Below are 25,456 nucleotides of genomic sequence, written 5' to 3'. Positions count from 1 at the left end.
ACAGAATGAAGCCTGCTTAATTTGGGAAGAGAAAATGTGATGCAGGAACCAGTTATGCCAGATTCACTCTTTTTTTATATACCATATGCACTGTCCCTAGCATGATAATTTTTTTCCTTGACTGGTATGCTTGCACAATCACCAGACATCAGTGTGCCTGAGGGTCCTTTAAAAAGACAAGTGACATTAGTGCTTGTATGGAGGCAACAGACAGTTGCCTTTCCCTCGCTCTGCTTGTAAGCGGGAAAGGGAAGGAAATGACTAACAATGGTGGAACATACCCACCGCCATGCACTGTGCAATGTCTTGCATAGTAAGTCTTTGGATTTAATTTTTTCAGTACTCTACCTTATATTCCCCAATATTAGTTATGTCTTATTCCTGTGAGGAGTTTATGAATCTAACCATCCACTTTCTCTTACGCAAAGTGGACAAAATTAATACCACAACATTTTATTTTACTGGATTAAATTTTATGCTTCATACAAGCAGACCTTATCAAAGCTGTAGGTTGCGCCATGAAGATAATTTATTTGCACCTGCTATGACTTCTATGGTGAGGTAATACACGGATTTATCTGCATAGGTCCTAGAGTTTTTCTGTGACTGACAAATCTATAAGTAATTCAGCATGTACCACTGAGGTAGCCATACTGCAACTATTCTAAGATCAATGTAGCAAGGGTGATCTATCACATACAAATAGTATCACACTTCATACCTTTGGCACCTTTGAAAATTTTTGGTTCAAACTGACAAATATCAATGATTAATTGAAAAGATGAATCATGTGCAATGTATTCTTCTGCAATCCATGAATCATAAGTTACTGAAAGGAAGAATATTTTTCAAATGATCTGCACTCTCGTGGTTTAAACTTATACAAAATGTTTAACATCCAGAAGGGTCACTGAAAATATGGTTAAACACATTGTTACAAATTCTGTTCAGATTCTATTCAGAACAGTAATCAAACAACAGTTGCTAATCGACCATGTGGAACAGCACAACAGTACTGTAAAATAATTAATTGCGCTTAGCTCAAAAAAACTCAATCTGTGCCTGTCTCACAGTAATGCATTCCTTACATTAAGCAATTACACAAAAACATTTTTACCACCCTACATGCAATAAATCCGAGATGCAAATGCTTACAGTATGCTCAGTTTTACATACCTCCAAATTTAGTTCAGGATCCTCCTTGATAAAATCGTTTGGATGACAGATTCCCAAGTTATCTTCAAGACACTGAAAGAAAGAAATAATTCAGTTAAAAATGCTTATACCCCTCTGTACTTATGACATGGCTCTCAATATTTCTTTTTTTTATAAATATGATACAAGTTTTCAGAGATTTGTATCACATATACACAAAAAATTTAAAAAAATATATTTTAATGAGCAGATATTCTGCCAAAATGCATCTCCATAATTTCACACTGCGCCATACTGCACTAATTTTACACATAATCAGTCATTAAATAGCGTACTTCACGGTGCTTACTGAGCCCTATCCTTCCTTTGGTAACCTGACAGTTTGCCCGTAGCAAGAAGGAGAGACAGTGTGCTTACTCCCTGTGCATTAACATAGTAGGATTGGAAAGGCGGCGAGCCCAAGAACTACAATGAAATGAATACCCCTAGCTCCATACAGGCATTGATATAAGTCAACAGGGACAGCTGAAAATATGCGCCCCGATCTGGACTTGAACCTAGGATCTCCTGCATACATGGCAGATGCTCTATCCATCTGTGCCACCAAGGACACAGATGATAGTGTGACTGCAGGGACTTATCTCAGGCAAGCCTACCACGAGACCCACACTCCCAACCTATTGTCCCACACTATATTCATAGTGCCCCTACCCACTATACTCATTACTCGCGGCTTTTTGCCAATTCCCGTGAGTTCTGGCACTGTTTGTGCATCCACATAGAAGAAGATGGTCAAATGGCCAGTTAGCCCTTTCGGACATGTCTGAAAGAACAGGTACCACCTTCATATACCCAAGAACTACGAGTAGCACTGTCACTTTAGACTCAAGCTGACATGTAATCGGATGGCATTTGTTGCTTCTGCCTCAACTTATTTTGAGAGTTTGTTTACGGACTTGTGAGTGAATGGTTAAGAGTTGAAGGCTGTGATTATAAAAATGTCTCTCAGCACTATGGGACTTAACATCTGTGGTCATCAGTCCCCTAGAACTGAGAACTACTTAAACCTAACTAACCTAAGGAGATCACACACATCCATACCCAAGGCAGGATTTGAACATGTGACTGTAGCAGTCGCGCGGTTCCTGACTGAGCGCGTAGAACCGCTAGACCACCGCGGCCGGCGCTGTGATTATAAAGAGGTGTTGAGAGTTATAGTTACTGCTATTTATAGAAGAAAACGGAAAAAAAACATGTCCACGTTTTTCGATCCAGTAACCTTATGTGGCTGAAGAGAAACTAAAGGTAAATATTTTGTAGTTCTCCAAAAATTTTCAAAATGATTGACAGCAATTCCTGGGAAAGACAATCTGACTGAGTTGTTTTGTGTGCGATTCATATTTCAGTGAGGAACAACAAATGTTTATCGTCAGTAAATAAGTTGAAATTGTAAGACAAGGGCGGTCTTTTAAAACCAGAGCGGCTCAGTGGTTCCTCGTGTATTTCTCAGTTTACTGAAATATCTGTCGAAAATATTACACAAAAGAAAATTGTCCGTCAAGCACTCGCTAAAGGGAAGCTGTGGAAGGAAGAAAGTAAACAAGCTGCAGTTTCAATGTCTGTCAGTGCTTCTTCCGCTAAAGGAAAATGTAGGGTGCAGATCAGTACTGAACGGAGTAGTAATCACATGAAAACAATGTTGATGTGCCAGGAACTGGAAATTGTCCGACTACGTGATAAATTAAGGACAGCAAATGCCAAAATCAATCTCTTCCAGAAGCAAGTCTCAGATGAAAACCATAAGATGGCTCAGTCGAATGTCCTACATCATTGTACATTCAGTAAAAACAGAAAATCATATTTGCCACTATGTTAAAGAAATGCCAATTTAAAAACAGCAAGAGAATGTACTATGTGATGTGACAATGAATTTACTCTGGATAGCAAGCCCTTGAAAATTAGAAGCTCAAAGGATATAGACATGGTTTGGGGCACGCGTTGTTGCAACAACCTTCGGAAACATCTCCAAAAGTAAATAATCTCAAATGCTCATGTGAAATTAACCAAGAGGCTGTAGAACAATTAAGAACTATTTTTGGAAACGACAAAATGAAAACAAAGACATGCAGATTTTTTATGAAGTAAAGCACAAGGAAAGCTACATTTCAATAATACTTTGCTGAAAGTTTGTTTCGTCAATGTATGGGTATATACTTCAGACAATTGTAGTAATAACTTTGCCTATCATTGCTCTGGTGTTCCTATCTGTTGCTCTGATGCATAATCGTATGCACTCTATTTTAGTATACTCGAGTCACAATGCCACTCCCAGTGATGTCTAGCATATATTGATTCAAGTAATTATCCAGCTAGAGCAAGCCAGAATGACACTTGTTGCATTCACTTCTTATGGCGCAGTACACAACTGAATAAAGAGGTCCAGCAGTGTCTAGGAATTATTGGCATAAAAACTAGAGTTCCTTGCTCAACATCAAACGCAGTTGACAAGACCGGAAGAATATGGGCCATTTTCGTACGCTATTCGTGTCATAAATTGAATAAAAAGCGGTTGATGTGATAAAAGTGATGTACTTTTTAACGATGGCATCATCAACTACAATTATCGACCAGATAGTTCTCCAGAATCAACAGGATTATTCATTAGATAGATAAATAACTTAGTGGACACACTTTTATTCTCTTGGTGATGCTTTGCACAAGAAGCACAGGCTCACAGAAAGTTAATGAAATGGGGAGGCATTCTAACTATACAGTAAAAGCTTTTGTTCTGAAAGAACACACTGGCGCTAAGAGTAAACACTAATAGTACCTTCGAAATACCTAAATACTTATGGATAAGAGGTTGCATTTCTCTCCCAACAGCAGCATCATTTCGGTATCTCTACGTCTCCGAGTTGAAAATCGTCACCCATCAGTAAGACTACTTCTGCTCGGACAAGTTACAATTTGCTTGCCAGTACATTTCTGTAGAACTTTCATTGTCTCTTGCAGAAACTGAACATAAATGTGAATTTTCGTTGACATTGTACGTAAGACAAACAAGGATGTTAGCTGGATATTTGCAACAAAAGCACTAATACAGGGTTTTGGAGCAGAAAACGTATTTGAAAAAACCCCTCTGTATTCCACATAGTATCTAAGATCCACAATATAAGTCAGTCTGCTGATTTTTCCATTGTAACACACACTTCTGTGGGTCACAAGCAGACCAAATGACATCTCACGGCAGAACTACTGAACTAGGGCAGTCAGCACGTTTCCTCTTCTACTCACTATCGTTTGCCTGCAGTTACAGTGTCGCTTCCTGCATCCACTGAACGACTTTTCCTTAATTTTTAATTAAATCCCCAGTCTATTTCATCCTGTTTGCATTTGTAATGTTAACAAATTCTCATGCTCACAGCTCTGGTTTGAATATTTTCTGGCATATGACACTGTTCCAACAATGTCATTTCCAACACGTTTTGTTTTTTCTTTCTGTCCAGACATCAGAGTCTCAGAATGGACCAAAGATGATAGAGATGAGATTTTCTCTCAGCTGTGTTTACAATAATTTAGAACTCTGTATATAAACCAACCCAGGGGCTGTAACTGTAATATAAGCCTAAATTTAATATTGCTGGACACACTACATTAAGTAACAATCATTTTCATAGTTTCAGATTTTTGAATGTACTAATGCTGCCTCATTTAAAATCCAGCTGTAAGTTTGTGCCCACACATCAAAACTTGTCTAGGGTTGTAAATCAAATTCCCAGTATGCACTGGGTCACTTTTCACCACTCCTGAGGGAAGAGTCAACACATCTGGCTTCTTAGCGTTTTGGACTACAAACCTCACTGTTATTTCATGTGCCCTATCAAGTTAGGATCCTTGCTATTTCCATTAATCTGTCAAATATTATGTTGAGCATTCATGGTGACAAGTAGAATCTTTAAACTTCCTGGCAGATTAAAACTGTGTGCCCGACCGAGACTCGAACTCGGGACCTTTGCCTTTCGCAGGCAAGTGCTCTACCATCTGAGCTACCGAAGCACGACTCACGCCCGGTACCCACAGCTTTACTTCTGCCAGTATCTCGTCTCCTACCTTCCCAACTTTACAGAAGCTCTCCTGCGAGACAAGATACTGGCAGAAGTAAAGCTGTGGGTACCAGGCGTGAGTCGTGCTTCGGTAGCTCAGATGGTAGAGCACTTGCCCGCGAAAGGCAAAGGTCCCGAGTTCGAGTCTCGGTCGGGCACACAGTTTTAATCTGCCAGGAAGTTTCATATCAGCGCACACTGCGCTGCAGAGTGAAAATCTCATTCAAGTAGAATCTTGTCCCAAATCAGTACGCATTTTAAATGTACAGGTCATCATCTCTCTCATATCTGTACCTTTGCTCTTGTCCTTGTCTCCTCAGTATACCCACTAACGTTTCTGAATTTCTACACTCCCTCACATTGTTGTGTAAGCTGTCTGTGACCATTGTCCTGTGATGGAAAAATCTATAAACACTGAAGAAATGTGTTAGTTAAATTCCTTGCACTTCTCCCAATGTCTCGTAATATGGAGGCTCATTGAAAAGTAATGCTGCCGAATATTTTTATTCTGTTCTCAATATCAATTGAGGTATTACTTATCATGCACATTACATGCTCGAATTCCCACTTCACTGACAAGTTGCAACACTACTACACTGAATTGTAGTGTGTAACATTGCAGTGTGTAATGGAACTATGTCATTGCATGAGAAATAATGTGCTCTAGTCAAGTTTGTAAATGTCAAAATGGGCCTTCAATTGAAAAAATGGCTCTGAGCACTATGGGAAACAACTGCTGTGGTCATCAGTCCCCTAGAACTTAGAACTACTTAAACCTAACTAACCTAAGGACATCACACACATCCATGCCCGAGGCAGGATTCGAACCTGCGACCGTAGCAGTCGCACGGTTCCGGACTGCGCGCCTAGAACCACGAGACCACCGCGGCCGGCCTTCAATTGAATCCACAGAAGAACGAATGCAGTGCATTGTTTTCACTATATCAACGTCAGTAATGTCCAAACATTCAGTTGTTCACACTCATAATGAAACACATGGAGCCCCTAACCTCAGCTCAAAGTGGACGGCTGCATAGGCCAACACTTAAAGACATCTTTGAGGAATTCAGTCTTACAGTGATGAAGTGGTGCAAGTAGAGGTGAGGCTGTGGCTCCATCAACAGAGTTGAACAGCCTACAGTGACAGTATCAATGAACTGAACACTCACTGGGAGAAATGTTTTCATTGCCAATGTGGCTTTGTTGCAACATAAATATGTAGAGATGAAGAATAAACATGTAGAATGTTTATGAAATTTTATCCAAAAATCTGTATACGTTTTCACATAAATTTGTAGGCATTACTTTTCAACATGCCGTCATAAATGTGATTAAAAGTTCACATTGCTACCCACTAACATCCAATTGCTTCTACAGTTGAACTGTGCAAGCCACTTTATAGCATGTGTCTGAGTATTTGTGATACCAATGCAACTATTTTTCAACAGTTACACATAACACAGAGGCAATATTGTAGAAACATCTGACGGTTGCAAAAACAGTTTTGTAGTTCAGGTGCTTGTGAATGCCGTATTTGTTTAAACAGGTATCAGGAAGCATATGTTTGAGCTCGAAACTCTCATTTAGACAATACAGTCATGTTGTTCGATACTGGAATAAATATTATGTCACAGTGTTCTTACAAAGTCCTGTGCAGATTGATGTATAGCATATACCGGGTGATCAAAAAGTAAGTATAAATTTGAAAACTGGATAAATCACGGAATAAAGTAGATAGAGACGTACAAAATGACACACATGCTTGGAATGACATGGGGTTTTATTAGAACCACAAAAATACAAACGCTCAAAAATATCTGACAGATGGTGCTTCATCTGATCAGAATAGCAATAATTAGCATAACAAAGTAAGACAAAGCAAAGGTGATCTTTACAGGATATGCTCAATATGTCCACCATCATTCCGCAACAATAGCTGTAGTCGACGAATAATGTTGTGAACAGCATTTTAAACATGTCCGGAGTTATGGTGAGGCATTGGCGTCGGATGTGGTCTTTCAGCATCCCTAGAGATGTCGGTCGATCACGATATACTTGTGACTTCAGGTAACCCTAAAGCCAATAATCACATGGACTGAGGTCTGGGGACCTGGGAGGCCAAGCATGATGAAAGTGACGGCTGAGCACACGATCATCACCAAACGATGCACGCAAGAGATCTTTCATGTGTCTAGCAATACTTTGTTTCTTTCTGTTCTAATAAAACCCCATGTCATTCCAAGCATGTGTGTCAATTTTTACCTCTATCTACATTATTCCGTGGTTTATTAAGTTTTCAAACTTATACTGACTTTTTGATCACCCAGTAGTTCTCAAAAAACACATAATTTACCAATTCTGAGCCGCCTCCTTTGTGCTACATCATTGGATCCACTATGCACCACACAAAATGCACAGATTAATTACACGCCATTTACAGTGCCTATTTGACATACATAACATTAAAATTGGTATTCTTTTTTGGAAAAAGTGTAGCAATGTAATGTAATTAGTGATAATACCAATCAATAATGTTAGTTTAAGCAGTGAGGAAATAACACAAGATATAAACAAATCATTTTGTGATCCACAAGGATTGTTAGATAATTCTATGATGACATTTAAGACTAAGTATCAAGCCTATTTATTATGTACATTTGAATCGACAGGTATCAGTGGGCACTTCATGGTAAGAATAATGAACTGGTACTTACAGTATTATATAAATCGGAGAGGTCTGTCTACATTAACATCTTAATTCTGCAAACCACTGTGATGTGCATGGCAGAGGTAACGTCCCACTGGCTTTTACCCATTCTATTCACATATGGAGCGCAGAGAGAACGACTGTTTAAATATGTTCATGAAAGCTGTACTAAATCTAATTTTGACAAGACACATATGGGAGCTATACATATGGGACTTCAGCACCAGGTGGTTGTAATTAATGAGCAGCTACTCGCACACGTTCAATGTGGAATTTGATCATCATATCAAAACTTGGTAGCTGCATTAATGGGGAATATGGTTTACACAGGAAAAAATCAGTTCCAACTTTGGACACCCCAGTGCAAAATTTGACACTGTACACTGTTTGTCTGACACTATGACATACATGCTGTCATTTGACAAGCCATAACAAGAGTGAACAGTGTGGCTATCAAGTGAGACTGTGGGCTGTTAGAGAAACCGTTTTCTGTGAAGAGCAGGAATTACAGTGCCGCACTGACACAGTAAAGTCTGAGGAGAGGACCATGGTCATTAAATGGTTTAAAGGATATGATAATGAAATTATAAAACGTAAGTGAGCTTGGTGCAGCATGTGGAAGAGGGAGGCATCCTATCTGGATGGAGTAGTTGAATGCTATAACTGACCATGTGGCACATGTCCGAGACAGGGCTAGCATTAGTGTTGTGTCATGAGAACTGTGCATTCCACAGTGTGGTGTGGAATACCTGTACTGACATTTTTCTTGATCCCTGTATCATACAGGCATTTTTTGTTTTTGCTTTGCTTTGATTGGGTCAGTTTGGCTGGACCACCAGTGCACTCATTTGATGTGCTGCTGCAGATAAGGTGAGTACATCATTTGTTTGCAAAATTATATTTAAAAGCCTCGAAGATGAGCGACTTATTTTCAGTTATCTGTGTGGATACAGTTTACTTCCTAATTTATTGCATGTCTGAATACTTACCAGGCATAGTCTAGTGTCCTAATAACGGGTAGTGTACAGTTTTTCCATCTTTGGTATGACTGACTGCTCTGACTGCTCTGTCCAGATTTGAGCCTAGTTGGTGACTCCTAGCAAACAGCTCCAGGTGGTGTTGGCTTTGGTGAAACAACTTGAGGCTGTTGCCAATGGGCAACACTATGGATGACTAGACGTCTACTATGTCCCACACATCCACCCAATCGGTCCACTACTGTGGCCCTCCTGTGAACTGCCTGCACTGGAGGTGACCCATTACCTACGGTCAAGTGGTAGGTAGCTCCAGCAAAAGAATTTCTGAGGGGCTGATCAGAGTTCCACCCCAGATACCACGACAAACAAGTTCTGGGTGCTGTTTGTGGCTGACAAAATCCCTGAGCCAGATGAAGGCACTCTTTTCCAGAGCAAGCTACTCAGCCCACAAGGTCTGGACATTCACAGAGAGTGGGTTTACTGGTAGTTGGGAGTTCCAACATTAGGGGATATGGTTGCCGAGGAGGGGAAGGAATCCATTGTGCACTGTGCACATAAAAGGAGGAATTTTGGAAGGCCTTATCCTGGATGGGGAATGGGTGCATCCAGATACCACGAAGAACAAAGGATGCTGCCAAGTGTAGGTAGTGGCTCATGTTGGAACTAAAAAGATGTGTTGCATTGGATTGGAAGAGATTCTCCATAGTTTTGAGTGGCTAGCCGAAGTAGTAAAGACCAAGTCTCCATTGCAAGATGAAGGTAGAGATCGCCATCTATAGCATCGTATACATAACTGACTTTGGTCCTTCGATACAGAGACCAGTGGATGGCTTGTATCAGGGGTCCAGATGGTTCTGCAGCCATGTAGGCTGAAGATTCCTTGACTTGCACCATACGGTGGTGGGTTTCTGGGTTCTGCTTAATAGGTCAGAGGTCCACTATACACAGGAAGTGGCTACACAGGTAGTGGGACCTGTGTGAAGGGAACTGGGCAGTATTTTTAGGTTCTTGTGGAAAGAACATGTTCTTGCAAACTGCTAGTGAGAAAGTTCAGATAACCAGCATATGGAACAGACTGTAGAACGATATATTGCCACCAACATATATCTCACAAGGTTTATATGGAGCCATATAGCCAGTCAATTCTCCATCATTACAGTTGCAAGTGGGAGACAATGTTCATGATCATTGGTGGCATAATGTATCCTCCATCATGCACTATATGTTGGCTGAAGAAATACATATCTAGTTGTAGATAAATGTGAAGACTTGAGGGCTCTACCAAATAGTGACAAATCATCATATATTGGCTAGCAGGATTGAAGCTAGGTTGGCTTGTAACCCTCTTAAATCTAACTCAAGGGGTCTGCTCCTTCGATTACTCAAAAGGAAATCACTTTTGACATGAGTTGGCATTGGCTTGCTTAGGAGTCACCACACATGGTGCAACCAGTTAGGTTTCTGTTAATAACTTGCCTAACAAGAGGGGATATCTTCATTGCTTGAAGAGCAGCAAATTTATACTTCCAAAAGCAAAGAATATTAATGAACAAAATTAATTTTCCTACACCACTTATTTTGTCGAGTGGTACTAAAGATAAGTAAATAAATTAGTGAAATCAAAGAGAAATAGAAATTAGAAAATAAATGAAAAACTTGGTTTAGTTTAGAGAGTTACATACTGGCAAACAGTGGGCAGAGCAGAAGAGACAATGACCGTGAAGTCAGTAAGTTCAGAAGCCATCGCCCTCCCCACATAAGCAGATGCTGTCGATTCAGCCTTCAGGGCATCGCCTGACCGGCTCACGTGTTTCTCAGTTGTCACATGTGAGCAAAGGCCCTCGCCTACATTCCAAGAGCCAATGACCGACGTTAAGAAGATTCTTCGAGAAGCTTTTCAACATGACCAAAGAGGCAATGACCGTGAAGTCGTTCACTTCCAGTGAACGGAAGTGAAGTGAAGTGAAGTGAAGTGAATAAATACGTGAGGTGCAGTGGGCCCGACAGAGAGAGTAGCAGTAGTTTTCAGTCAGCTTCGGTGCTGAAGACCGTCATGAAAGAAGAGACTAAATCGTACACAGACGCACCAAGTCCGCCGCTGCAATAGAATAACAAGCAGCCGCCTCGGCGCCAAAAGACAGGAGTTAAAAGGTATTTTAAGTCTGATTTTTACGTACCCGGGTGACTCGTGAGGACGGGAAGGAGACGGCCTCACATCAGCAGTCACCTGTGAACTGGGATGAAGATCTGACAGCCGAAGACTGGCAAGCGGGAGTCCATTGTTCGAGTCCGGGACACTGGCCTTACCCCACCACTTCGCTCCGCTGGCCAACATACAACATACGCGGCCGCTTAAAGAGAAACACTGGGACGCCACAACCAAAGTATCACCGTCTGATGCACGACTTCGCTCTCAATAATTAAACGAGCCACCTCACGCTGCGCATCTCCAGTCAACTGGGTGGGACGGCGACACGAGATACACACCGCCACGCGTTATCAGACGCCGCCGCTGCCGCTCTCTGAGCCAGAACATCCAGTAAGCAAGCAGTTGTACAAAACTTTCGCTAAAAGTTATCTAATGTAAAAATGCTATTTTATTCTACCTCATACCCGAGCCAAGGAAGAACCCACCCTGCCCACATGTTGTTAATAGAGAAAAATTAATTTATTTAGTATTTTCACCCTGACATAATGCTTTAGAATCGAAGGACCTTTGCAGTAATGCTCATCCTGACAATTGACTAGCATCAAAAGAGAAAACCCAGTTACATTTAGTGTCAGAACTATTACATTTGTTATCAGAGAAAAAAAAACCTTGGCTCAATGTGAGGTGTGAATGACAGTCACTAATGGTCCACAGTTAATATTGTTTAATGTGTGAAAGCATAGAGGTTTGTGTAGCAGTCGTAATATTTTATTTAGAAGTGTACTTTCTCTCATCATTTTAAGAGTTTGTTGAAAATATTTAAACATCTTTTTCATTCAGTGTAGTAAGATTGTGTGACTAATGGTTTGTAAAATGATGACACGAAATCTTACAATGTCAGAGTCAGCACCACAAGCGGTTTCTACTGAGGAGGCTACTCAGCGCTTAGTTAATCAAATAGTACAGCTTAAAAATGATAGTAATACATTATTTAAACAGTTGAGTGAGGTTAGGCAAACCAGTTCAATCCCTCCCATCCTAGATTCCTCAGCAGCAGCCTTAGTAACTCCTTTTTCAGGTGAACCTGGCGAAGACATAACAGCCTTTTTTGATGATTTAGTAGCAGCTGCAAAGTTAGGATCATAGTCAGATGACCGGCTCTTACAAATGAAAGTTAAGATTGATAGGAGAGGCTGAAGCACATGTATTATACCATGAAGAATTATGGAATGATCCAACATTTGAGAAATGGAAGAAAGGATTACTTAAACGTTTCCAAAAACGGAACAGCTGTAGATTTTATAGGGAGAAATTAAACACTGTCACTCAGAGGCAAAACGAGTCGTTAGAAAGCTTTGTAGATAGGTGTTAATATTAACTTTTCTAATCCTATCAGTTGACAACTAGTGATGAAGCAAATAAAGTTATTTTACAAGAGGCAGAAGAAAGAGCTCTGGATTCATTTTTACGTGGGTTACCTCCTGAAACGTACCGTCGTGTTAGGGCAGAGTTCCCAAACAATTTAGCGGAAGCTGTATCTGTGACGACGGCTTTCGAAGAAATAGACATTGCCAACAGATACAAGGAGAAGCGAAATGTATTTTCAGCAGGAGTACGATGTTTTAGGTGCGATCGATAGGGACATATAGCAAAAAACTGCAGACAACCTCAATGCACTAATTAAAGAATAGGTCACACATTCAAGGAATGCCGGTCTAAGAAAGATTTTGGAAATATGAATCAGTTAAACGGGAATGTCGGAGCCGCCGCCAGGCGTTCCCAATAAAATTTCATGCCATTAAGGCGAATGTGAAGGCGGAATGCTGGTTATTTGCTACCATACAGGATAAAGAGGCAAGGATACTGGTGGATACAGGCGCAAACGTATCAATAGTGAGTAATGAATGCATAGGAGAAAAGAAATATGACCCTCCAAGGTATAGATTGTGTGGGGTAGGAGGAGGTACAGTGAAGTCGTTAGGATGTACATCATTGATTTTCTATATTCACGGTGTACAATTTCAAAAAGATGTAGAAGTGGGAACAAAGGTAACTGACGGGTACGACGCATCCTAGGGCTGGATTTCCTGAATAAACATCACACTAAAATCGACCTCAGACAGCAAACTGTAGAACTTAGCGGAATAGTGTTTCAGCTAGGTGACACAGCTGCAAAGGGCCCGCTGTCGCAATATTTCCCTAACCAGAAGGCGAAATCAACTACACTGTGTGCAACGTCCTTGAAGGTTGATTCGCAGGATAAGATTCCATTTGGCTCAAGATAACTTTTGTGGATGACCGTTGACCCCGAGGTACCTACAGATACAGTAGGTCTAATAGAGCCACTAGAGGAAAATGAGGAATTAGATGCATCACATTGTTTTGTACGTAGAAATGTTGTACGGGTTCAAGACATTGAGGGAGAAAGAAAAGTACTGGTACATATTGACAATTTCGGAGTGGAGGACGAAGAGTTGCAAAAGGGAATATCAGCAGCTACAGTCAGTACTTTTGAAGAAGATTCTATTTGGTCAGATATTACTGATGGTCAGAAACCAGACGCCTATAAAACCGCATTACGCCAGAAGATTGAGCATTTGAAAGGAAATGATAGAGACACGATATAAGCAGTTTCAGTTGAGTTTCAAGATTTATTTAATGCAGAAGGTCCACTGCCAGCAACAGATATCACACAGCATAGGATCCCAACAGGAAATAGCCCCCCAGTTTATAGGAATCCTTATAGAGTTCCGCATCACTTACAGCCACTACTGGATGAATTTTTAGAACAGCATCTAAAAGATGGAATTATAGAATATTCTGATTCGCCTTGTAATTCAAATATTGTAATTATTCCAAAGAAGTCTCCCGACGGAACGAAACTATATAGTTTTGTTGTGACTATAGACACCGTAACAAACAAACTCTCTCAGATGTTTATCCTCTTCCAAACATTACAGATATCATTGACAGTTTGGGTAATAGGAAATACTTTTCAACAGCCGATTTACGTAGCGGATATCATCAATTGGAAGTTGCACCGGAAGATAGGCATGAAACAGCATTTTCTACCCCTGGAGGCCACTGGCAATTTAAAAGAATGCCTTTCGGTTAGAAAAATGCGACAGCAACTTTTCAAAGACTATTTGACGGAGTATTGCGAGGACTCAAAACTCAGCAATGTTGTGTATATCTAGACGATATTATTGTATTCTTGAAAGACATTAATGAACTTGCTGTGCATCTGCGTAACGTTTTTCAGAGACTTAGAAAAGCTAAATTAACATTAAATATGGAAAAATGTAGTTTTGCACTGACAGTGGTTACATACCTAGGGCATGTCATTAGTGAAAAAGGAATTAAAACAAATCCTCGATTAATTTCGGCAGTCAAGGACTTCCCAACACCACAACGCGTTAAGGAAATACAAAGTTTCATTGGTCTCGCATCGTATTACCGAAAATATGTTCAAAATTTTGCTGAAATTGCCCGACCCTTAACCCAATTATTGAAAAAAGGTGCTAAATTTCATTGGTCTGAAGATTGTGAATCAGCATTTCAAACCCTTAAAGATAAGTTAACACACAGTCCAGTATTAGCCTACCCAGATTATAATAAAGAATTTGTTTTTTCCTGTGACGCAAGTGGTCATTGGGTAGGAGTTGTTTTGAGTCAGAATATTAATGGCGCGGAACACCCCATAGCCTACACTTCGAGACAACTAACAATGGCAGAAATAAATTATTCCACAACGGAGAAAGAATTGCTAAGTGTTGTTGATGGCACCAAATAAGTTAAATGATACTTGTATGGTAGGAAATTCAAGGTTATTACAGACCACGCAGCTTTAAAATGGTTACTTGGGTTAAAGGATCCATCTAGTCGTCTCACCCGTTGGGCCCTATGTCTTTCCGAAATGGATTTCGAAGTTATCCATAAGCCAGGCAAAAAACACACGAATCCAGATTGCCTAAGTCGGAAAATAGCACTTTTGGAAGCAACAGGCCGAGATACTGAGGACTGGAGAAAGGCACAAGATGAGGATGCAGAAAGCAAAAAATACGCAACTCAAAAACAATTTTTCTTTGAAGATGGTATATTATGCCGTAAAACAAAACTTGGACCGCGAATTGTTGTTCCCCAACACCTTAGACAAGAAATAATGGCAGAGGCCCACGATCATATCCTTGCAGGAGACGGCGGACAGCGGACAACCGAAAGACGCGTAGCAGAGTTATTTTGGTGGCAAACCAGAAAGCAGGATGTTGCGCAGTACGTTCGTAATTGCATTGCGTGCGCACAATGAGCTGAACTTTCTCATTTAAAAATACCCTTACAGAGGCTCCCCGAGGTTTCACGTTTATTTCAGATCTGTGGAATAGATCTCTAAGGGCCATTTCATAAAACACATGCTGGTAATAAGTATGTTCTTACAACTATATATCAGTTTTCATGCTATCTAGCTATGGTGAGTCTCCCAAATCAGCAAGCAAATACAGTTGCCCAAACTTTAGTTAACAACTGGATACTTAAATTTGGCGTACCTGAAGCTATCATCACAGATCAGGGATCTTATGTCTGAATTAATGAAACAGCTATGCCACTTACAAAACATACGTAAATTACTCACAACTCCGTTGCACGCTCAGTGCAACGCACGAACAGAAAGAGTTCATCGGACAATTGGCAAGATGCTTAGTTATTATATTAACGAACAACATTCTAATTGGGATACGTATTTACCAATAATCGTGTCGGTATACAACGCCAAAACGCATGAAGCAACTGGCATGAAGTGGTCTATGGGTGAAAAATGCCGTCCCCTTTTGATGTAATCAAGCAGGAAAACGGAAAAGTCGGCGAAACAGTAAAAGATTTCGGTCAAGTGATGAAGGATGTATGGAAAAAGGTTCAAAAATCTAATACAAAAGCTTTGGAACGACAGGAAAGATTAGGTAATGCCCAAGCTAAATATCCTAATTACAAAGTCGGTCAGTGGGTGATGCTATCAACTTCATACATTGTGAAAGGAAGAAATTCGTAATGAACTACATAGGTCCTTATCAAATTATTGAGATCACGTCACCAGTCAACGTTAAACTGCAACTGCCCACCCGAACTACTATTGTCCACGCAAGTCGTTTAAAACCTTTTAAGGGCGCTCCAGATGTAATTCCTTCAACAATAGTGTCTGCTTTTTCGAAGGGTGGAGGAAGTGCCCATAAAGGAAAAGGAGTGGCCACGCCAGCACAACATACAGACATGGCACCATACAATCTTCGACCAAGGGTGCAAATGTCCTAGTGGAATCTTAGTGGACTGTGGATAATATACAAATGTAAATAATTAACAAATGATAATGGTTTTTTTAAAGAAAAATGTGAACATAGAAACAGGTAGATCTTTTAGTTAACAATGTATTCTTTCTTTTATTTTTGTTTTGTCTTTACTAGGTTGGTAGGTCCATAACCATGTGGTTTGCTTTTTCAGGTAACGCCTCTAGCATAATGGACAACTACATTGTGACTGTACTGCTTATCATAATTGCATTATTGACTAATATGAACAACGGACTACAGATCAACCAGTTGATGAGTGGTGTAATTTTTGTAAAACAGGGTACTGTAATTCTGACCAATCACAAGTGGACTATTTCATTAGAGAATAATTTATGGGCCTTACGTAATGAACTTAAGAGCCTTGAATTAGAATTTGATACACTACATGAAAGGGCAAGTTCACGAGAGATATTTGAAGAAATATCCAGTGAATTTAAAACATTACACTACTCATACGAGCAGTTGGGAGGACAGTTGCGTCAGTTACAAGATATACTTCCGCAGACCGTTAAACGAACTAAACGTGGATGGGTGGACGCAGAAGGTAAACTACTAAAGACCATTTTCGGTACAGTGGATAACCAGGATATTAATCAGTTAAATAATTCATTACAGAACATAGAGAGTACCGCAGAATTAAATAAAGGCACTATAGAATGGCACACAACAAGATTAATCGGATGGGAGCAAACAGCTTTTACTAATACCAAGGTCATCAGGAACCTCACCCAAGAATTAAACGATTATCTTCTAGCTACTACTGCCACGCTGAACAAAGACTTAAAAGTCATAGAAACAAGGCTCGATATTGTGGATAAGAAACTTGCATGAGGAAGATCGCTTAGGCTTCCACTGATCAAGTGATAGATGCACGGCTAGCAGTGGAGAAATTAAAGGAAGGGATCCACTATGCAGTACAGGGACATTTGTCACCCATGTTACTATCGCCGGTTACATTTATCTCATTATTAGTTAAAATTGAAAAACAATTGCCAGATTCACTTAAGTTAATATTTCCTGCAGATAAGAAAAATTTACCACAGTATTACCACTTAGCTACTGTAGTAGTGGACACAGATAATGCAAGAATACGAGTTCGTATATCTTTCCCTGTTACAGATAAAATGGGTATATATGACTGTTACAGAGTACACATTTTCGGTAAAATGGGGCAAAATAAATAAATCTGTATAGTTCCTGACACATCAAGTATTTTTAATCACCCAAACAACCAATATGAGCACGGTAATGACAACTTCGGAATTAAATAGTTGCATATCCAAACAAATTATTATATGTCCATCTCGCGCTATCGAATTACATACCAATAGATGTGAATCTCTATTTTTCGAACAATCTGACGCCACCAATTGCCCACGTGATATATTAACTTCCACATCATGTTTTTTCGAGCAAGTAGAAAATCACTGGTTGTATTCAGTCAGTAATACAACTGATATTTTTGCGCAGTGTTACGAGAACATGTGGCTACAACATTACAACATTTTGAACTTCATGGAAGCGGGCTAATAATTAACGGCACGTTATGTTCTATCTCAGGAGCGAATTTTCATTAACCCGCAACAATCACTGGTACAACTAATGTTAATTCATCCTTCCCTCTAATTTATTGGCCAGAAAACGCCACGCAAGCATTTTCTACACAAAACCTGTCCTACCTCAATGACTCCCTTGACAGTTCCCTTCTGAAGTCATTGGATATGTTCATAAACTCACAGAAAGTCAAAATTGATGCCAATGTTATGATGCAACATGTCTTAAAATTAAAAAGTGAGCACAAAACTAAAATTATAATCCTAGGAACGGGTATATCTGGAACCTTTGTGTTGGTGTTTCTTCTTTGTACAGTTTTCTTTTATTTAAGACGAAAAAATAAGCCAAATAATAATATACCACTTCATCAAATCCCTGTAAATTGGATACCACACTCTTAACTGGTGTACTTCAGTGGTTACTTTTGAGCATTAGTGTATTCATTTTGTTTATTGTACTTCAGTCTTTACTAAACAGTCTCATGTTAAAATAAACAATACTGTAGAATAGATATTCTTGCATTAATATAGGGTAGATTAAACAGGTGTTGCTATGTAATTTTCTAAGTGAAAAATGTATTTTTTATTCATTCTCATCAACATTTGTTACACTTATTACAACGATTTACGTGTGAACTATGTGATTCATGAGCGTACAGTGCTTTAGTTAAGTGTTAAGTATTCTCAACATACTTAATGTGAAGCATGTGTAATCGTCTAAGTCGAGAGTTTTCATTGCTTGTGTTAGCACTTTTGCATGTGAAGAGTGGAGGAATGTTGAGTGGTAAATTCGAGGGCCAATTTCTCCGAAGGGTGGAGGAATGTTGAGTGGTACTTAAGTAAATTAATTAGTGAAATCAAAGTGAAGTACAAATTAGAAAATAAATGAAAAACTTGGTATAGTTTAGAGAGTTACATACTGGCAAACAGCAGGCAGAGCAGAAGAGACAATGACCGTGAAGTCAGCAAGTTCAGAAGCCATCGCCCTCCCCACATAAGCGGACGCTGTCGATTCAACCGTCAGGGCATCGCCCGACCGACTCACGTGATTCTCAGTTGTCACATGTGAGCAAAGGCACTCGCCTACATTCCATGAGCCAATGACCGACGTAAAGAAGATTCTTCGAGAAGCTTTTCAACGTGACCGAAGAGGCAATGACCGTGAAGTCGTTCACCAAGTGAAGTGAATAAATACGTGAGACGCAGTGGAGCCGACGAAGAGAGTAGCAGTAGTTTTTAGTCAGTTTCGGTGCAGAAGACTGTCATGCAAGAAGAGACTACATCGTACACAGACGCACCAAGTACGACGCTGCAATAGAATAGCAAGCAGCAGCCTCGGCGCCAAAAGACAGGAGTTAAAAGGTATTTTAAGTCTGATTTTTACGTACCCGGGTGACTCGTGAGGACGGGAAGGAAACAGCCTCACATCAGCAGTCACCTGTGAGCTGGGATGAAGATCTGACAGCCGAAGACTGGCAAGCAGGAGTCCCAGTCCGGGACACTGGCCTTCCCCCGACGCGCCGCTCCGCTGGCCGACGCACAACATACGCAGCCGCTTAGAGAAGAGAAACACTGGGACGCCACATCCAAGGTATCACCGTCTGATGCACGACTGCGCTCTCAATAATTCAACGGGCCACCACGCGCTGCGCGTCTCCAGTCAACTGGGCGAGACAGCAACACGAGATACACACCGCCACGCGTAATCACACGCCGCCACTGCCGCAGCAGAAGGCTTCACAAACGACACAGCTGCCGCTCTCCGAGACAGAACATAGTAAGCAAACAGTTGTACAAAACTGTTATTGAAAGTTGTCTTATGTAAAAATGCTGTTTCATTCTACCACGTACCCGAGACAAGAAAGAACCCACCCAGCCCACATGTTGTTAAGAGAGAAAAATTAATTTATTTAGTATTTTTACCCTGACATAATGCTTTAGAATCAAAGGCCCTTTGCAGTAATGCTCATCCTGACAATTGACTAGCATCAAAAGAGAAAACCCAGTTACATTTAGTGTCTGAACTATTACAATTTATGTTTATGACAACGTTCCACAGTAAACATACAATCTCCAGTGGCTCACTACTCCCATCAACGTGAATGTTTTTTCATGTGTGCCAGCCATGGAAAGATGGTGGTTGGTGCAGACTGGCCTGCGTAAACACACAGGTATATCACTTGGCACACAACCTGCTGTGGCTTGTGGTACACCTCTGTGGCCATTCTGTTTCCCCTCACTATTATCTTTCAACTTTATGAATACATAGTATAATAATTTTCTAAAACATGGCTGTTTTTATAACCATATTCTGTTTTCTACTTCAATCAGTTTTCACGTAAGAGTCCTTTATTCTGCAAATTGTAAGTTCTTCCAGTTGTGTTTTAAGAAATGAAGCATCCGAACAATATAAATCTGATATGCATGTGAACAGTACAATTTCTGTCTCACTAAATATATAAACATACACAAGAAACATACAATTTACAGGAAGTGTGTTTCTCACATGTGTGGTTTAACCTTTATCACGGGAGACACATTGTTTCAAATTTCATAATCTTGTTATCAGTATCACTGCAAAAATCTCATCTTATTCCACAACCATGACATTGGACGTGAGGTACCTGCTCCAGTATTACATTATTTATAACAATTTTTCATCTGATAGATGATTTTCCCTTGACTACCTTAACACTTAATTTATTAATGGAGATTTTCATTTGACATTTAGAAGCCAACAACTCAAGATGATAGACATCTTTCTGACGATTCTCTTTTTTTTCTTGAATTATTATTGGATCATATGGATATAAGCAGGGAACGTATGTCCAGAAATGAAGACATTATGAATGAATTGCAAGTTGATTCAATGCACAAGAAATAGAAACAGATTGTGGGAACATGTAGATAGAATGCCTGAAAACAACTTCCAAAGCTAATACTTCATTACAAACCACAAGGGACAAGAAAGAGGTAAAGACGACAGAAGGAACTGCTAGAACATGTTGACCAGCAGAGGTGAAATCACCTAACACATGATGGGAGAAGAACGAAAGGAAGAATCATGTAATCCATTGTACACAATCAACATACTTTCTCTTTATAAAAATCTTCTTGACACTATTAATGTTCTGGGCACTGACGTGTATTTGCATCAAATGACTAAGTAACTTTTCCCCGTCCATCTTCTGTACTGTTTTCATAGTTTTATGTCCATTCTCGCCACCACTAACAAACTACACCAGAGCACATGAATGAGTATATGAAATATTTACGTTATTTGCAGTACTGCTGTTTGTATTATTTGTAGTGTCACACTCTTAACTTGTGTTGTTGGGCCTCATTTATACCTTTCCCAAGTTAGATCTGAACATGATCTGCTGGTCAGATCAAAACATCTCAATTTTGAAAATGGTGATCCAGGTGGTGTTTCCCATTCATTATACCAATGGAGGTAATTCTTTCCTGACACATGGTGGCAATTACAAAGTGTAACCAGTCCACGTACAGGCATTTCCACATGACTTGCCATGCCAGTTGTCAGTGACTGCAGTTCCTGACTTCCAGGAGATCACGTGGGTTTTGTAACGACAAACTAACAAATTTTCAATACTGAACATTTATGATTACATTTTAAATGCACATCCATTTACTGTTCTTCCTGTGCTTAACATGTGGATAAAAATTCTTTTTGCATAGATTTTCGCCTATATTTTTTATGAATGGTCTAATTTATAAGCATATTAAAGGTTCCATTTGTTATAAAATAAATATTTTACATTTATCTTGATGGGACATGAGGTTTTCATCAAGTGCTCAGCTGCTGAATATGAAATTTACCTCTATTTATTGATCCAGAATACTGTGCCTTCATTATGGTGTGGTTGATTGGTTTAAATCTTGAAATAAACGTAAGCCTACAAACTGTTTAAGATGTAATTCACTCATTTTTCTGTCTGTCACTCTAGGAGTAAGCACAATTTAGTCCACATGCCAGGAAAAATGGTAGTACTTACAAACTCATTTTGTTCAGAACATTAAATCTACACTTGCTGTGGGATAAAACATTTTCTTATCCCAGAGCAACACAAGGCTGTTCCCATTTAGTTCTCGTGTTTATATTACACTTTGTTAAGGCAGAACAAAAACACCAGAGAAAAATCAGTGTGGCACAGTTTAATCATTCAATCATAATGCTAGGAATTTCTTTTTAATTATATCGATTTTTGCAGCTTCAAATGTGACTGTACTCAATACACTGGAGGTATGTATCTAATACGCATTTAGTCACAATTTATCGCCTTTTATTCAATACATGATGCATTTCGGACCCTGTGGGTCTATCTTCAGGTGTATGTCGTCTTAATCCATGGTTTATTTGTCCTTTTGAAAGAGATTGAATGCATATTCCTGTCATGAAAAGTTTGATGTTACGTTCCGAGTTTTGTAGGCCACATAGGGAAAAATGTGCAAAATAGTGGAAAAGATGAATAGCGCAAACTTACCAAATAATACATGAAAAGCGTTTTTAACGCTTTAGTAACAGCATAAGTTTTCTTCTCCATCGTTTTCAAGCATATCATTACATTCAAGAGGCACATCCGCAAACAATGTTTGTAAACACTTCGTAGATGTTTTTCTACATGGTGTGGACCAAGATGTATTTATCGTAGTGCTATAGATATAATTATTAAACAATTAACATACGCAGGAAAAAATTGACATATGCAGGAAGCAACTTTAGAACAGATATTTAAAATTACAAAAGGAACTGTTGCTTGTGATATCTGTTTGTTCATTTAACACCAAATCTGGTTTTTTGATATCGTGGAGGTGTATCTCCAGTTGTTCCGACAGATCTAGGGTCTTACTATTGGCTTTATTATGTAATACTAGCAAATTGTTTTCTAGATTGTTGATGACATGGTTCGTTTCCAACATATTTGTGCAATGACTGATTCTTCAAATTGGTTGAGCCTGAAAGCGTTTAGATCTTCTTGAAATTGGGTTTTAAAGTTTGTGCTTGTTTTCCTTACATAGTAGGCAGGACAACTGGGGGCGTGATACCTTGTACACTCTACTGTTATTTGTTTGCATATTTCATTTTGTGTTATGGATGAGTAAGTTTCCTAATTTATTATTAGTTGAAAATGAAACTTACCTTTGTTTCTTTGAAAAAGTTAGCTATTTTTTGTGAGATGGAAAACAGGTATGGGATACCAGCGAATATTTTCTCTTCTTTCATAGTGTTGACATTCATTGTCTTGGCTTTTGTATTTGTCTGTCAAATTGTCGATAGTTTTGGTTGTGTAGCCATTGCTCATGGCAATGCTCTTTATTGTAACCATCTCATTCTTAATGGTGTTTCCTTCTAGGGCAAGGTAGTGTACTCTGTATAGCATGGATCGAAATGTGGTGTGTTTCTGTGTGGTGGGATGAAATGATGTGTCGTCTGTGTGTAGTCTGTGTGTAGTCTGTGTGTAGTCTGTGTGTAGTCTGTGTGTAGTCTGTGTGTAGTCTGTGTGTAGTCTGTGTGTAGTCTGTGTGTAGTCTGTGTGTAGTCTGTGTGTAGTCTGTGTGTAGTCTGTGTGTAGTCTGTGTGTAGTCTGTGTGTAGTCTGTGTGTAGTCTGTGTGTAGTCTGTGTGTAGTCTGTGTGTAGTCTGTGTGTAGTCTGTGTGTAGTCTGTGTGTAGTCTGTGTGTAGTCTGTGTGTAGTCTGTGTGTAGTCTGTGTGTAGTCTGTGTGTAGTCTGTGTGTAGTCTGTGTGTAGTCTGTGTGTAGTCTGTGTGTAGTCTGTGTGTAGTCTGTGTGTAGTCTGTGTGTAGTCTGTGTGTAGTCTGTGTGTAGTCTGTGTGTAGTCTGTGTGTAGTCTGTGTGTAGTCTGTGTGTAGTCTGTGTGTAGTCTGTGTGTAGTCTGTGTGTAGTCTGTGTGTAGTCTGTGTGTAGTCTGTGTGTAGTCTGTGTGTAGTCTGTGTGTAGTCTGTGTGTAGTCTGTGTGTAGTCTGTGTGTCGTCTGTGTGTCGTCTGTGTGTCGTCTGTGTGTCGTCTGTGTGTCGTCTGTGTGTCGTCTGTGTGTCGTCTGTGTGTCGTCTGTGTGTGTATTCTGTTTATGCTAAACTTATGTTTTTGTTGATGGTTTGATGTTTGGTGATTTTAAGAACCAGGAAATTTATGCATTTGTTGTCCTCATGTTCTGTTGTGAATTTCCGTTTATGTAGAAAGAATTGAAAACTGCTAGTAGTTCCTCAAGCTCATTTTTTGTTCCATGAAATAGAAGCAAGGTATCATCAACTTATCTCCAGCAATATCTTATTTTACTTTTGAATCTATAGTTTCCATTAAAGAACTTACTTTGCAGATGATTGAGAATTATGTCTGCAAAAGCACTTGATAGGCTATTGCCCATGGCAAGACCCTCATTCCATTGGTGAACTTTCCCATTGAATGTAAAGAAATTGTGAGACAATATTGGCTGCAAAATGTCCTCGACTTCTGATATTTCTACAATTGACAATTTTTTACGTGTTATTAAGTTTTCAAAAATTGTGTCTATTGTTTCTTCAGTTGGTACTTTTGTAAATAGGTTAGTTACATCAAAAGAGGCAAAAATAGCGACTGCAGGAATATTTATGTCTAATTTTAGTTGCTAATCCCTTTATGTTCTCAAATGAAAATGATTTATCAAATGTATAGTATTGCTTCAGAATTTTGTTCAGTAATTGGAAGACTCTTAAGCAGGTGTATTCCCAGAATTAACAATAGGCCTCAATGGAACTAAGGGTTTGTGGGTCTTAGGTTGAGCTCTCAGTCTTGGAGCTGTGAGATTCATTAAAAGGCATGTTTTTGATTCTTTTTCTGTGAAGAGGAAATTGCATTTATCAATCATTTTTCTGATTTTGTTTTGGAATTTTAGAGTCAGATCTTGCTTGAGCTCTGTTATGTTATTTTCAAAAATGAAACTTAGTGTTTTAGCGATTTATTCATCTTTGTTCATAATTACTACAGAATTGCTTCTGTCAGCTTTCAGAAACGTGGCATTTGTGTTATTGAGTTTCATGTTTATGCTTTTTAATAACTTTCTCTCCTGATAAACTGTTTTGGGGGTTTCATTACAGTTAGTTATGCTTTCCTGAATAACTTTATGTTGTGTGCTAGGACAGTCTGTATGGTGTTAAGATAAGATAAATCAGCTGCTTTTTAGTGTGTATGATGAGGTGCTTTAGGTTATTAGTACTTAATCTGGGTTATACGTTGTGTTTTAGCCCTCCCTTGAGTAGACTTTCTTTTTCACTGAAGATGATACCAGTTTGGTTAATTACTCTTTCATAAAAGTGTTGTGTTGGATGGTTGGTTGTCCTGCTGCTGATGCAGTTTTAGTTGCATGGCTTCTAATTTCCTTTGGCACCTGTGTGTCATTTCCGTTTGCATTTTGTTTACAATACTTTCCACATACTCATCAGCAGCTTTTAAGTT

At 39.4% G+C, this 25,456-nt stretch overlaps 1 protein-coding gene across 1 annotated transcript in view; it reads right to left on the bottom strand.

Moving 5' to 3' along the window:
- The window catches only part of LOC126212678 (zinc finger protein 267-like), a 123,702-nt gene that overhangs the window by 19,032 nt on the left and 79,214 nt on the right, over window positions 1–25,456 (bottom strand). Inside the window, exon 4 of the mRNA XM_049940097.1 lies at window positions 1,177–1,248. Within this exon, the coding sequence (XP_049796054.1) occupies window positions 1,177–1,248 (72 nt within the window). The remainder of the gene's footprint in view (window positions 1–1,176; window positions 1,249–25,456) is intronic.

Source organism: Schistocerca nitens, chromosome 11 (assembly GCF_023898315.1).
Source record: "Schistocerca nitens isolate TAMUIC-IGC-003100 chromosome 11, iqSchNite1.1, whole genome shotgun sequence".
Taxonomy (NCBI): domain Eukaryota; kingdom Metazoa; phylum Arthropoda; class Insecta; order Orthoptera; family Acrididae; genus Schistocerca; species Schistocerca nitens.
This window is presented reverse-complemented; position numbering and strand designations above follow the sequence as displayed.